This window comes from Emys orbicularis, chromosome 2 (assembly GCF_028017835.1).
Source record: "Emys orbicularis isolate rEmyOrb1 chromosome 2, rEmyOrb1.hap1, whole genome shotgun sequence".
NCBI lineage: Eukaryota > Metazoa > Chordata > Testudines > Emydidae > Emys > Emys orbicularis.
The window spans coordinates 57,015,507-57,031,257 of record NC_088684.1 but is presented as its reverse complement, the minus strand read 5'-3'; the positions used below and the strand labels follow the sequence as shown (position 1 = coordinate 57,031,257).

General features: G+C 44.9%; 1 protein-coding gene across 4 annotated transcripts in view; it reads right to left on the bottom strand.

Annotated features, from left to right (window-relative positions):
* JPH1 (junctophilin 1) overlaps positions 1–15,751 on the bottom strand; it is a 108,171-nt gene that overhangs the window by 38,788 nt on the left and 53,632 nt on the right. For all 4 annotated transcript variants that reach the window (XM_065398111.1, XM_065398113.1, XM_065398114.1 and 1 more), the window contains exon 3: positions 3,336–3,454. In XM_065398111.1, the coding sequence (XP_065254183.1) occupies positions 3,336–3,454 (119 nt within the window). The remainder of the gene's footprint in view (positions 1–3,335; positions 3,455–15,751) is intronic.

The following is a 15,751-nucleotide window of genomic DNA, read 5'->3' as shown; positions in this document are numbered from 1 at the left end:
CCTTCAAAATGAGCACTTCTGACCCCCAGGATGCTTTGCCGGGCTGGGCTGTGTGGGTGAGTGGGAGGAGGAAGGGGGGCAACAACCAGAGTTTGTGTCTCTATCCCTTCTCCTTGCAGACCCCTGATGAGACTGCCAAGGCCCTGGTGGTGGGGGCGGCCGGAACTTCTTCCTTGCAGACTGCAGCATATGCCTACCTAGCGAACGAAGGGTGGCCCGAGTTTCCTTTAACCCATGCAGACTCGCATCCATTTGCTCCGCAAAGAGACAGTCCCGAATGGGAGGTCCTGGATTGAGGTCTGCATTTCTTGGGACAGGCCAGCGGTCTGAAGCCAGGAGCTGCGCTTCATGGCCACCGCTGATGTGACCACCCTAGCCACCGAGTCTGCCGTGTCCCAGGCCATTTGGAGAGAGCACCACACTGTCACGGTACCCTCCTCCACCAGGGTGCCGAATTATTCGGCCAACCCTTGAGGGAGGGACTCCTTGAATTTACAGAGGGAGTTCCATAAGTTAAAACTGTACCTGCCCAAGAGGCCTGGTGGTTCCAGGCTGGCTATTGAATTTATTTTCCTCCCGAAAAGGTCCAGTCTTTTGGCCTCTTTATTTTTGGGAGTTGAACTGGTGTGCCCCTACTTGTCCTTCTTGTTGTCCGCAGAGGCGACCAGCGAGCCCGGAGGTGGGTGGGTATATAGGCACTTGAATGCTTGGGCCAGGATGAAGTACTTCTTTTTGGCCGTTTTGGAGGTGGGAGGGATGGACGATGGGGTTTGCCAGAGGGCCTTGGCAATTTTCAGGACTCTGTCATGCACTGGTAGTGCCACACGGGCAGGGGTAGAGGCTGAGAGCACACCGAACAAGGTGTCCGCTTGCTCAGCCATCTCCTCCACCTCTTGCCCAAGTTCTCAGCCACCCGTTGAAGCAGGGCCTGGTGTTCCTTAAAATTGTCCAGTGGGCTGGCCCTTGAGGGTCCCGTGACCGCCTTGTCCGGAGACGAAGACGATGATTGTACAGCCAGGGGAGGCCCCAGGACATTATCTCCCATGGGGAAGGGGTTTTGGGGTGGGCACTGTCTCCTCTATCCCGACCTCTGAGCGCATTTCATGCACCGAGCCCAGTGCCATCAACTGTTGCTCCAAGGGGGTGGCAGATAAGCAGTGCAAAGGGGGCACTGGCATCACCGGCATGCCCCATGCACTCCAATAAGGCCACTGGCCGGACTGCCAAGGTGGAGTCTTGCTGAGGGGCTGAACTGCCCTTCCATGCTGGAGGAATCCTCTTCTGGTGGCATGGCAGGGCCGTCGCAGCCTGTGCTTGCCTGCTGACTGTTGCTGCCAGAGACTGGTGCTTCGAATGGGAGGACCAGTGCCGATGTCGTGGGGACCAGTGCCGGGGGGACTGGTATCGCGACGGGGAGTGCTCCCACGGGGCAGGCAACAGAGATCTGCACTGGGAGGACGACCAGCGGGAGGGCAAACAGTGCCTGTAGTACAGTGACCGGCGCCTCCCCCTAGGTGATCCGTGTTGAGATGGTGGGGACCGTGAACGTGGTGCCAGTGACCAAGGGCAAGCCCCAAAAGATCTGGGCTGTGACGCCAGAGATCTGCGGCACGGAGATGGAGAGCGCTGCCTTGGCTCAGGGGATCAGTGGCCCTCCATTGTCCTCCGGGGGGGTCCTGGTAGCTGGTTTGCCCTCGTAGGGAGCTTTTGCCGTGTCCTGTGGCACACGCGGTGTCAACAGCGCGGGCAGAGGCCTCTGTTCTGTTGGCACGGGGGGGGGGGGGGCGGGGAAGCTTGGGAAGGTGTCGATGTCACCACAAGTTTGGGCCCCTCCTACTCCTGGGAGTCGGTGGTGGATCCTTTAAGGAGCTAAGGGCCCTGATTGGGGATGCACGTCCACATGGCTCTGGAGTGGCTGGGTTGCCTGAACTGGGTCTTTTGCCCGATGCCCCATGGCCTTTCTTGCCCGGTGCCGGGGAGCCGTGTTTCTTAGTTTTCTTTTTGGGTAACGGCGATGGGGAGCGGTGCTGGGGATGCGCTGCACACCGAGGCTGAGGTTCCAGGGGTCGAGTCCGGCCGGGATGGCTCGGAAGCCAGTCAGAGGGCAGTCTCTATGAGGAGAGCCCGCAAACAAATAGCATGTTCTTTCTGAGTCCTGGGTCGAAAGTTTTTACAAATACAACACTTGCCCTTCACTTGTGATTCCCTCAAGCACTTGAGGCAGCTGCCATGGGGAGCGCTCACAGGCATAGGCCTGTTACAGTCCGTGCAGGGCTTAAACCCCGGAGACCGGGGCATGCCCTTCCTGGGGTGAAGTCCCCAATGGGACTCTGACTTCTAACTACACTTAACAACTACTTACCGCTAATATGAACAACTATTTACATGGCCCTAAGGCCCGCAGTCAGAAGACATGAAACCGCTAGCCCTTGCTATGCAAGCAAAGGTGTTCTGATTAACCACCACGGGCGGTAAGAAGGAACTGAGAGGGCGTAGGTCAGCGGCGCCTGATACATCGACGGATGAGCGCAGCACTCAAGGAGGGGCGCCACAGCTGACCCTACAGATACCGCTAAGGCAAAAATCTCCGACAACCGCGCACGTGGGCTCGCACACCTAGAATGGAATCGACATGAATTGAAGTTCTTTTTGGTCTACATGTTTTTGAATCTTTTTTATTTTCATCAATTACTTTTTAAATGACGTTTGAAAGACGTGTTTACCTAACATATGGTAAACATTCCAGTGCTTCTTATTATCCCCTCTCCACCACATGGCCCACGAATAGGTGCTGTGAATGGGCAGATCTACAGGTGGGAAATTGGGGTGGAGCAATTTCTGTGATACTTTGAGTACAGGGACTAACACATTTGGGTAAGGGTCAGGCACAATCTAGCCCTCTGTTTTTTTACTTAGTTCTTAGTCCAGGCAAAGCTGTCATTGACTTCCCAAGATTCAGTAACGATTTCAGGATTTGGCCTGTAATGAACATGGCATAGAAATAACTCTGAAAATTCAGTTGTATTATGTTTTCTAAAGACAGAGTTAGACTTACTCTAACTTCAAACTTAAGGGAGAGACAGCATACTCCTATAAACTCTTGACACTGACACTCCAACAGTGAAAGGTTTTATAGAAAGTTACCAAATGATAATACAATAAAAACAAAACCCTCTTGAACAATAAGTGCCCTTCATTGCCTACACACAACTATGGTTTCTGAGTAAGTGATGAAATTAAAAATGGGATGAACTTTTTAATTTAACAAAGAACCCTTTAAAAAATATAAAAAGGAAAATATCCCCCAAACCAAACCAAACCAATCAAAACTTTACCTGGTTGGTAGAAACTTGGTGAAAGTTCTCTGGCAACTGCTCTTGCAATATCACTTTCCTGGCGAGCAGCCTGAGCAGCCTGATCCGCAGCATCAGCTTTAGCTCTTGCATGTGCAGTCCTATACAGAGCAGAAAAGGGTTTATATGCATAGATGCCTTTTTGCTAGTTGCATTAATACACCCGAGAGCAAAGTATTATTGTCTCTGGAAAAGAAATGATGAAGCATAACCAGAATATTACGCCTGTTGATTGTGAATAACTGCAAAACAGCAAACCTTCATACAAGTTATCATGACCCATGAAGTCTACACAAAATAATATTGGGACAAGTATTGGTCTGCTATAATCAGCCTAGGTTGGAAGTGAATGGAAAATATTTTTGTTTGATGCTTTGGGGAATTTTTCTTCCGTCTGCTGAGCTGAAATTTATATAAAGGTGATTTTAATGAAGTACAGTCAGTAGGAAATATGGCCCAGCCTTAAAAGGTGGCATCATGTGAAGACAAAGCTGATCAGTTGCAAGGTTTTCTTGCCAGGGAACTCAAACAAGCAAATTTGTATTCATTTATCAAGAAAGATGGTAATACAAGCAAATACAGTATAATGATTGCATACATTTACTTTTGATGAAAATATCATTGAAATTTATAAATAGATGCCAATCTAAGCCTTGGTGTTGCAAAGTTTAGAGATCTAAAATAAACCGTTCCTAATAGATGCTAAAGGGCTTTATACAGTACATCCATGTTCTTCATTTTGCAAAATTAAAAAAATGTAACTGGCTTTGACAGAGGACAGAACTGATCATACAGGTACAAAAGTACCATAATGGAAAAGAGATTTAGAAAAAAATCATTATAATGCAGTCAGAGGATCCTGATAAAACTTCCCCCAACATTTCAGCAACCACAAACAGCTTTACAAACCAAAATAATTAGAACTAGAAAAATATCCACCTTCAAGTACATGGGATGTCATCCAGATTATACCAACTATAATTGCACAGAATGTAATTTGGTTTTATATAATTCCTTTTACATTTAAGATGTCTTGAAGTGCTTTGCAAAATTATGAATTATATTCAGCTAGTGTAATCACTATGTAGGCAAACGAAGACAACATCCTGAAGTCAAATAGGGTTGCAGACATCTAATATACAAGTTAAACAGTCTATTTAGGTATATCTTTGATTATTCAGAGGTAGTTTGTGCATTTAAAGACTCAGCCCTATGTTGGGGCAGCACAGCTCTTCACAATCCCTCTGCTGATGAGTGAGGGTTAGTGTTGCAGTCTGCACTGTCTGTTAAAGTAATGTACAGTATGTGCGCCCTGGGCAGACAGAAGCAGCAGTTTCTGTGGTCCCGAGCTCAGAGGGTATATCTATGCTGCAATTAAAAACCCATGGCTGTCCTGTGCCAGCTGACTCAGGCTCATGCTGCAGGGCTGTTTAATTGCAGTGCAGCCTTCTGGGCTTAGACTGGGGCCCAGGCTCTAGGACCCAGCGAGGTGGAAGGGTCCCAGAGCTCAGGGTGCAGGCTGAAAGTCTATACTGCAACTGAACAGCCCCACAGCTCAAGCCCAAGTCAGCTGTCACGGGCCAGCTGCAGGTGTCTAACTGCAGTGTAGACATACCCAGAGATCCAAACTGCGCTGGCCCTTATGAAGGAGGGAGTGGGGAAAGCTCTTAGTATTCTTCACTCTCCTTCCCTCATCTCTCTGACCCCTCCTCCCCCTCCCCACCAGGTAACTGAAGAGTTTAGTAGTGTCCATGATAAAAAAAAAAAGTTGCTTACTTACTACAAAAATGTAATTATAGTATAAATATATAAACAAGCTAGATAAATGAGTAACTATGGTATTTTTGTGTCTAATATGGCAATAGGTATGAATAATAATTACTGAAAAGAATCAAAGACACTACCACTGTTAGTATGGAAGTTCATAGAAACTAGTGGATTAGATTTTAAAACCAGGGTGACCATTATGATCATCTACTTTGACCTTGTGCATAACACCATTCATAGACATTCACTTGGCAATTCCTGTATCAAGCCCATTACTTCTGGATGAGCTAGAGTATACCCTTTAGAAAGACACCCAATTTTGATTTAAAAACTTGAAGTGATGGAATATCCACCACATCCCTAGGTAAATTGTTCTAATTGTTAATTATCCTCACTGTTAAAAAATTGTGGCTTATATATAGTCTGGTTTCCAGATGCTGGATCTTGTTAATGCCTTTGCCTGTTAGTACAGGGCTCTTTAATCTATCAGAAAGCTGTCCTTTAAAACATCTGAGGCCAAAATGTTTCTTAAAACACAATAATTGAAGAGGATCAATTAAGCTATTTCAGTGGCAGTTGAACTACAGTCCTCTTGTACAATAAATATAGCTCTATAGCAATGAGCATATATTATATACTCTGACTGTTCCTAGACCTGAGGCCCCCTAAATATCTACAGTGTGCATAGTGGGGGAAGTCATGGAAATCACAGAAATGTAGGGCTGGAAGGAACTTCAAAGGCCATCTAGTCTAGCCCCCTGCACTGAGGCAGGACCTGAGAATCCCTGACAGGTGTTTGTCTAACCTGTTCTTAAAACCCTCCAATGATAGAGATTCCACAACCTCCCTTGTAAGCCTATTCCAGTGTTTAACTATCCCTGTAGTTAGAAAGTTTTTCCTAATATATAAAGTAAATCTCTGTTACTGCAGTGGACATGGAGAACAATTGATCATCATTCTTGTTATAATGTCAATAGTTCAGTTTTACTGTACTTGCTTTTATTATAAATTATATTTGGATTTAAACCAAAGGGTTTCAGTTTGAAAGAAGCCTCGGCTTTCTAAACTGTGGGTGCAACTAATGTCATTAGATGTATTCTTGCTTTTTTGATTCACTAGGGTAGTTAAATATCTAAATGACATCAATTACACCCACAGAACTGTGGGCAAAAAATAAGAGGCTTTTCAAAATCAGTCCCATTGGTACAATCCTACAGATGTCCATCTGCTTATACCTGAAAAGTGACTTAAACGAGGTGTACTGTGGGCTGAAAAGCTTAAGCAACATTAATTGGCATTCTGCACTAATCCTAAATGTGCTTTACATGTAGTGCCATATGTCTTCTATACATTAATTATCAGGGATCCAAAAGCATACTGTATAACATTTATCTCAATTTAAATTCTATGTAAAATTCTCCATTGTTCTGTGATCTCCAGATCATTTTATTTCTCCACAGTATCCTCCAGTATGTTTACAATACCTGCTAGTTGAGGATCATCTGTAAATGTGATCAATGTACAATTTACTGTACTTCTCCAGCACGTTATTGAAGATACTGATCTCAAAACAAACCTTTCTAGTAATCAGCTTTCTCCCCAGTATAAAGGCACACCATTAATTATTCTGTTTTCCACCTCTCAGAAAATTCTGAATAAACACTATAATATTCTTAGTAACCAGATAGCATCTCAACTATTATTTTATTAGCCTTTCCTGTTGGATTATCAAAAGCTTTAGTATAAGTACAAGTTAAGTGTACCTAGTTATATTTTCCCACAGAAACTGATTTTTCCTCAGAGAACAATCCAGTGTGTCTGACTCAATCAGTTCTTAATGAACCTGTGCTCTTTATCAATCATATGGCTCCTCCTAATTGCTTTCAAGCGGTTTCTTGATTCTCCTAAATAATCAGTAACATTACTTTCTTGAAGTTTATTATCCGCTTTCTAATTACAATCTTTGGAAAAATAAATGCCAAGTTCTTAAAGCTCAGAGTTCTGTGTGGTCAATAACAGAAGGTCCTGCTCTCACTAATTTCCTCTTTTCATAGAATCACAGAATATCAGGGTTGGAAGGGACCTCAGGAGGTCATCTAGTCCAACCCCCTGCTCAAAGCAGGACCAATTCCCAACTAAATCATCCCAGCCAGGGCTTTGTCAAGCCTGACCTTAAAAACCTCTAAGGAAGGAGATTCCACCACCTCCCTAGGTAACCCATTTCAGTGCTCCACCACCCTCCTAGTGAAATAGTGTTTCCTAATATCCAACCTAGACCTCCCCCACTGCAACTTGAGACCATTGCTCCTTGTTCTGTCATCTGCCACCATTGAGAACAGCTGAGTTCCATCCTCTTTGGAACCCCCCTTCAGGTAGTTGAAGGCTGCTATCAAATCCCCCCTCATTCTTCTCTTCTGGAGACTAAACAGTCCCAGTTCCCTCAGCCTCTCCTCATAAGTCATGCGCTCCAGACCCCTAATCATTTTTGTTGCCCTCCGCTGGACTCTTTCCAATTTTGCCACATCCTTCTTGTAGTGTGGGGCCCAAAACTGGACACAGTACTCCAGATGAGGCCTCACCAATGTCGAATAAAGGGGAACGATCACGTCCCTCGATCTGCTGGCAATGCCCCTACTTATACAGCCCAAAATGCCGTTAGCCTTCTTGGCAACAAGAGCACACTGTTGACTCATATCCAGCTTCTCGCCCACTCTGACCCCTAGGTCCTTTTCTGCAGAACTGCTACCTAGCCATTCGGTCCCTAGTCTGTAGCTGTGCATGGGATTCTTCCGTCCTAAGTGCAGGACTCTGCACTTGTCCTTGTTGAACCTCATCAGGTTTCTTTTGGCCCAATCCTCTAATTTGTCTAGGTCCCTCTGTATCCTATCCCTATCCTCCAGCGTATCTACCACTCCTCCCAGTTTAGTGTCATCTGCAAACTTGCTGAGAGTGCAGTCCACGCCATCCTCCAGATCATTAATGAAGATATTGAACAAAACCGGTCCCAGGACTGACCCTTGGGGCACTCCGCTTGATACCGGCTGCCAACTAGACATGGAGCCATTGATCATTACCCGTTGAGCCCGACGATCTAGCCAGCTTTCTATCCACCTTATAGTCCATTCATCCAGCCCATACTTCTTTAAGTTGCCGGCAAGAATACTGTGGGAGACTGTATCAAAAGCTTTGCTAAAGTCAAGGAATAACACATCCACTGCTTTCCCCTCATCCACAGACCCAGTTATCTCCTCATAGAAGGCAATTAGGTTAGTCAGGCATGACTTGCCCTTGGTGAATCCATGCTGACTGTTCCTGATCACTTTCCTCTCCTCTAAGTGCTTCAGAATTGATTCCTTGAGGACCTGCTCCATGATTTTTCCAGGGACTGAGGTGAGGCTGACTGGCCTGTAGTTCCAGATCCTCCTCCTTCCCTTTTTTAAAGATGGGCACTACATTAGCCTTTTTCCAGACATCCGGGACCTCCCCCGATCTCCATGAGTTTTCAAAGATAATGGCCAATGGCTCTGCAATCACATCCGCCAACTCCTTTAGCACCGTCGGATGCAGCGCATCCGGCCCCGTGGACTTGTGCTCGTCCAGTTTTTCTAAATAGTCCCGAACCACTTCTTTCTCCACAGAGGACTGGTCACCTCCTCCCCATACTGTGCTGCCCAGTGCAGCAGTCTGGGAGCTGACCTTGTTTGTGAAGACAGAGGCAAAAAACGCATTGAGTACATTAGCTTTTTCCATATCCTCTGTCACTAAGTTGCCTCCCTCATTCAGTAAGGGGCCCACACTTTCCTTACTTTCTTCTTGTGGCTAACATACCATATCTTCATGGAAGAACCTTTTTAACATTTGCTTTTTTCCTTTTACCCATTTAGTGCCCAATGCTGCAAAGCTCTGTGTATACAAAACTCCCATAGAAATCAACAGTACATCCACAAATTGCAAGGTGGGAGGGTCATGATGAATGACAAAATAAAACTTTAAGGGAATCAATCACATTTTATTTTTACATATTTTTTCTGATGTTACAATATACTAAAGCTATTCTACAGAGGCTGTCATACTAACCTCATTACCATAGTATCTGAGCACCTTCCTATACAGCAGCACAACTCGTAAAGCGGCGAGGGCCATATTACTCCAAAGAAAACAGCTGAGGGCCAAAACCCCCCAAGCGCCGCCAACCCCTCCCCCAGCGCCACCCAGCCCCCCTGAAAAACAACATCCCCCCCAGCACCACCCGCCCCACGGAAACAACCCCCCCAGCGCCACCACCCTCCCCCCCCGCGCCATCTGCCCTGCGAAAACAAACCCTCCTTTCCCAGCGCCGCCCCACTGAAACAGCAGTATTGAACTTCGGTAATATGTTATAGCGGCCCCTAAGGTAGTATAATTAAGGTAAAAGAAAAATGTCTTTTTGCTAGAAGTAGAATAAGATCTTCCCCCCACTTTGTAATCGATTGCCCTGTTGAATGAATGAGGTGTGAATGAGGAAGGCGTGGAAGGCAGGCACCTCCAGACAGCTGCAACCCTTGGAGAGGGCAGGGCCAGCTCTAGGATTTTTGCCGCCCCAAGCAAAAAATTTTTTGGCCGCCTCCCCTTTCTTTTTCGTGCCCCTCTGCCCCCGGCCCCACCCCAACTTGACCCCTTCCGAACCCCTTCCCCAAATCCCCAGCACCGCCTGCTCCCCCGGCGTGCCGCATTTCTCCCACCCATTGCTTCCTGCAGGCCCCCCGTGACCTCCCGCCCTAGCTCACCTCCGCTCCGCCTGCTCCCCAGGGCGTGCTGCCGCTCCGCTTCTCCCCTCTCCCTCTCAGGCGAGGGAGGGGGGAGAAGTGGAGCAGCAGCGTGTTCAGGGGAGCAGGTGGAGCAGAGGTGAGCTGGGGGGGGGGGGCACAAGAATGGGGGGGTTAGAGGAACCGCTCCCCGCTCCAGCTCACCTCCGCTCCACCACCACTGCCTCCCCTGAGCGCCCGCCGCTCGGCTTCTCCTCCCTCCCAGCCTTGCTGCGCAAAATAGCGGTTTCGCACATGGAAGCCTGGGAGGGAGGGGGGAGAAGCGGAGCAGCGGCGCGTTCAGGGGAGCAGGCGGAGCGGAGGTGAGCTAAGGTGGGGGGGTGCAGGAAGTAACGGGCGGGTAGAGGAACCACTCCCTGCTCCAGCTCACCTCCGCCGCCTCCCCTGAGCGCCCCGCCGCTTGGCTTCTCCTCCCTCCCAGCCTTGCTGCGCGAAACAGCTGTTTTGCGCACGGCAAGCCTGGGAGGGAGGGAGGAGAAGAGGAGCGGTGGTGGCGTGCTCAGGGAAGCAGGCGAAGGACGGAGCGGAGGCGAGCTGGGGCAGCAAGGGCACTTTTTCCCCATGCCCCGGAGTCGGCACCTATGATGGCCGGCGCCAGAATGCCGCCCCTAGAAATGTGCCGCCCCAAGCACCTGCTTGTTTTGCTGGTGCCTGGAGCCGGCCCTGGGAGAGGGGATGGGAGCCAGACCAGATCAGTAGAACAGGTCAGCCACCGACTCACCACTCGCCTCCTCAGCCCCCTTCCCCCGGCTCGCCTACTCACCCCCCGCCACTGCCTGCTCGCTTGCCTCCTCAGCCCCCCACCCCTCCGGCTCACCTGCCCCCCCGCCACTGCCCGCCCACTCGCCTCCTCAGCCCTCCACCCGCCCGGCTCGCCTACTCATTCCCTGCCACTGCCCGCTCGCTCACCTACTCAGCCCCCCTCCCTCACCCGCCGCTTGTCTACTCACCCCCCCCCCCCCCCCGCGGGCCGCACAGTGAGCCCATCTACTCAACCCCCGCGGGCCGCACAATGAGCCCACGCGGGCCGCATGCGGCCCCCGGGCCGCATGTTGTGCAGGCCTGCTACAGAGCATTAAGTGACGTGATTAACATCTATCATTTATGAGTTGTTCTCTCCCCAAGGGGAAAAATGTGCATGCAGAGCAGTGTTTTGTTATGGTAGGATTTTTTAAAAAAAATATACATATTCTGCTACATGGAGTTACCAAAGGGTTGATGGCTCCATGCCCAGGTATACCGAATAACTGTAATCCAGATAGGAGGTGACGAAGGTGTGTATAACTGATGCCCAGGGCATTGTCTGCCAAGATGAGAGAGACTCTCCTAACAAACTGGAAATGAAAGAAAGTATTACTCATGGAGTCTCATATATAAGAGCTTTGCATCAGTGAGGAAGTTCTTCAATATTTTTTCAAAATGTTATCAAAATGATTATTGAAATTTTTCATTTGAGAACTTGTTTTTGTATTTCAAAAAACAATAGTAAAACAAAAAAATGTTGGCAATTCCAGGGAAGGGGGAATATTCCCCCCCTCCCCAGCTTTTAGTTAGAAAACCTTCAACTAGATCTACCCATGGATGGATTCATTCAGACAAATCACTTAAGAAAAGTACTTAAGAAGGGTCCATATCTCCCATCTCCTATATGCTGGGATCTGGTCCACTAGAATAATCCATTTAACTTTTAGGGCATAAAAGTCTGCAGTGTTACACATGCCTGAGAAGTGAACTATTCTCATATGATGTTACAGTAAAATAGACAGCATACATGTTGTATATTTGTGCTTCCTTCACCTGAGGCTGATTATTAGAACAAATTAAATTTTACACTAAATAACTTGACCAGTTAGAACACATTTCAGATGTCAGGGATTTAGGCCAATTGTGTGAAAAATAAATCTGCATTATTTGTGTAATGTGCAAATATACAAGGGAGGATTGATTTAATCACCAATTTTGATAATGACTTAAAGAAGAAAACTTTGATTTAAATAATTGATTTTAATTGCGCTTGTACTTTAGTTATTATCTGAAAGAAAGGTTGATTTTCACTGGTTGGTAACCATTAAAACATGTTGATTTGCAACTAAATATAGCTTTTATTAAATTTGGTGCTTCTTTTTGGATACACTATACTTATACATCTTTATTTAAGCAATTATATGGCATAACAGTCTGATTTTTAAAAAAAAATTACTATGTAAGAAAATGGTGTATGATGCATTTCTTATTTATTAGATTTTTTTTATTTGTGATTTATGTCAGGCTTTATTTGGATGGAAATGCAATTAAACTAAATACACAAAACCAGCATTTTTAATTAAATAAAACTATCTTAAGTATGCTGGATACAATCTTTTTCTTTGATCAAAATGTTTATTTTTTGCATTTAAAACTAACTTATTTATTAAATAAAGGAAGCATTATCTATAGTTGGTGAATTGAACTTAATGTTTCTGGTCACCGTGTCCTTTAAGAATTAGCTAGCTGAATAAAGTTAAATGAAGAAATATTCTCTCTGCACGTGCAAAAAAGGCTACTGCTGTCAAAATCTGTTTTAACACTTCAACAAGCTCCCCTCCAGGTGCTTAGCCAGTGATTTCCACCAGTTCAGTTGTTTGACTTAAACCTGACAGCAAACAAGTACTGCATAATTATTATTTTTTTACAATTCATTTAAATGATTAATAGATTATAAGGAGCTTTGGTCTTAACATAGGATGTCCATTTCAAATAAATTGTAACTGGTTTATTAAAAAAAAAAATCTGTATTTAAATCAAAATAATCTGATTTGAATAAAAATCTGATTTTTATTTTTTTTAAAATAATTTATTTTTATCCTGAAATATATCAGAAATATTTTGCTATTTTTACTAGTTTTGCAGTATGAGAGGTCTAAATGCACTATTCAAAAATATTGTTTAGATTCATAGATTCATAGATTCTAGGACTGGAAGGGACCTCGAGAGGTCATCGAGTCCAGTCCCCTGCCCGCATGGCAGGACCAAATACTGTCTAGACCATCCCTGATAGACATTTATCTAACCTACTCTTAAATATCTCCAGAGATGGAGATTCCACAACCTCCCTAGGCAATTTATTCCAGTGTTTAACCACCCTGACAGTTAGGAACTTTTTCCTAATGTCCACCCTAGACCTCCCTTGCTGCAGTTTAAGCCCATTGCTTCTTGTTCTATCCTTAGAGGCTAAGGTGAACAAGTTTTCTCCCTCCTCCTTATGACACCCTTTTAGATACCTGAAAACTGCTATCATGTCCCCTCTCAGTCTTCTCTTTTCCAAACTAAACAAACCCAATTCTTTCAGTCTTCCTTCATAGGTCATGTTCTCAAGACCTTTAATCATTCTTGTTGCTCTTCTCTGGACCCTTTCCAATTTCTCCACATCTTTCTTGAAATGCGGTGCCCAAAACTGGACACAATACTCCAGCTGAGGCCTAACCAGAGCAGAGTAGAACGGAAGAATGACTTCTCGTGTCTTGCTCACAACACACCTGTTAATACATCCCAGAATCATGTTTGCTTTTTTTGCAACAGCATCACACTGTTGACTCATATTTAGCTTGTGGTCCACTATAACCCCTAGATCCCTTTCTGCCATACTCCTTCCTAGACAGTCTCTTCCCATTCTGTATGTGTGAAACTGATTTTTTCTTCCTAAGTGGAGCACTTTGCATTTGTCTTTGTTAAACTTCATCCTGTTTAACTCAGACCATTTCTCCAATTTGTCCAGATCATTTTGAATTATGACCCTGTCCTCCAAAGCAGTTGCAATCCCTCCCAGTTTGGTATCATCCGCAAACTTAATAAGCGTACTTTCTATGCCAATATCTAAGTCGTTAATGAAGATATTGAACAGAGCCGGTCCCAAAACAGACCCCTGCGGAACCCCACTTGTTATGCCTTTCCAGCAGGATTGGGAACCATTAATAACAACTCTCTGAGTACGGTTATCCAGCCAGTTATGCACCCACCTTATAGTAGCCCCATCTAAATTGTATTTGCCTAGTTTATCGATAAGAGTATGTCTTGGATATTTAATAGGAGACTTTGATACTCATCACTGTCTCATTTGATTACACTTCTGCTATAATAATTGAGTCTGAATTCCATAAATGTACATGATGTAAGCAAAAATAGCAATATACAAAGGCTTACTTTAAAGAAAAAACTACAGTTGGATTACATGGAGGCATCATGCTCATTTGCCACTTTTCTCTTCACATAGCTATGGAACATAAATATATCCCAGCACTGGTCATTGCTCAGAATAAAAATAGCATGGAATGAAATCCCAATAGCAAATGTTGATAGATAGGACACACTGCAAAACAACACAGCATATGAGCTGAGATAGTTTTGGGTTGGATGTTAAAGAATAGAGTGTACAACAGAGGCAGACAAAACAACCCATTGTGAGACATAATTACAGAATTTATAGGACTAATATGGATGTTCAGAGCTCTGGAAAGGAAAGAGTAGCTAACATTTGTTTAAATAATGGACACATTGACATTATGAATTCATATTATTCAAAAGGCTAAAATCTAGAGAGATCTTAGTCCTGCTGAAGTCTTTTCAATAGTTCTTCAGTATCTCTCTGTGTTTAAAATCGTACTCAATAAATTTTTGTTTAAAGAAATCATCTTTTTGCAGTTAATGTCCCCTATAGAGTAGTCTTAAATTACACACTAAATTGATTGTGAATTACTCTTAATTTAACCTTTCCTTTTCTGCACTCATTCATGTCCCTTAGTCAGGTACAAAATGCCTAGAAAAAGGTTAATAAACTCCGCCATGATTAGTTTTTCTGTACTTAACAGTTTCCATATCAGTTTTTTAGTGAGAGCAATGCTTGAAATGTGCAAGTCAATTTGGTAAGTTAGATACTAGTAGTATTTGAACAGCTGAGGTTTGAGTCTCTCAAAGGTAGCAAAGGGTCTAAGCTTTCCCCTAGGGGTAGGTCCTCAGGTGCAGGGGTGACAGAATGCACATGGCATACACCCCACATGAATCAAGCTGCTCATATTATGATATGTTAAAGATCATGAGTCTGAACATTGGAAACAAGCAAAAATAATAGGCTTTGACAGTGCTTTGATTTGCAAATATCTAATTTCCCCTGATAGAAGAACACAGCACACTGGCATTTGGGTATAATGCCAGAATGTTTCAGACACAAAGCAGGTGAAGCAGACTACACCAAAAACTAGCTAAAATGAAGCAAATGCAAAAATTGGATTTGTGACAAATTCAGTTAGCTGTTCTAAATTGAACCTACATTGTTGTATGCAGTGTTGTCGTAGCCCTGATGATCACAGGATATTAGAGAAACAAGGTGAGTGAGGTAATGTAATATTAGTGAGGTAATGCTAGTGAGAGAGACACGGAGCTTTTCCTCAGATCAGTTGTGAAGGTGTGATGTTTGAAAGCTTGTCTTGTTTAAGCCAGCTTTAAGGGGGCTTTGTTTTGCTGTGGTGATGCAAACCAGCCCCAAAGGGAAAATGGAGCTGTCCCTGTCTATGCTGCAGTACAATCACTGTTAAATTAGAAGGGGAGTTTCATTTATTGCAGATTGCATTGTATTTTATTATTTTTGCAATGTATTTGGCATCGGTGCTAGTAAAGACATCAGTGTTGGATCTTTCCTTGGCATTGTCTTCTCCGCTAGTCTTAGGCATCACCTGTCTGCTTGGTAGGGCGCTGGCTTGTCCACTAGCAGGATTCTGAAACTCATGTCCTTGGGATCTGACACAACCGTCATGGACTGTTTCAGAAGAACCAGTTTCAGCCTTGTGACTTGAA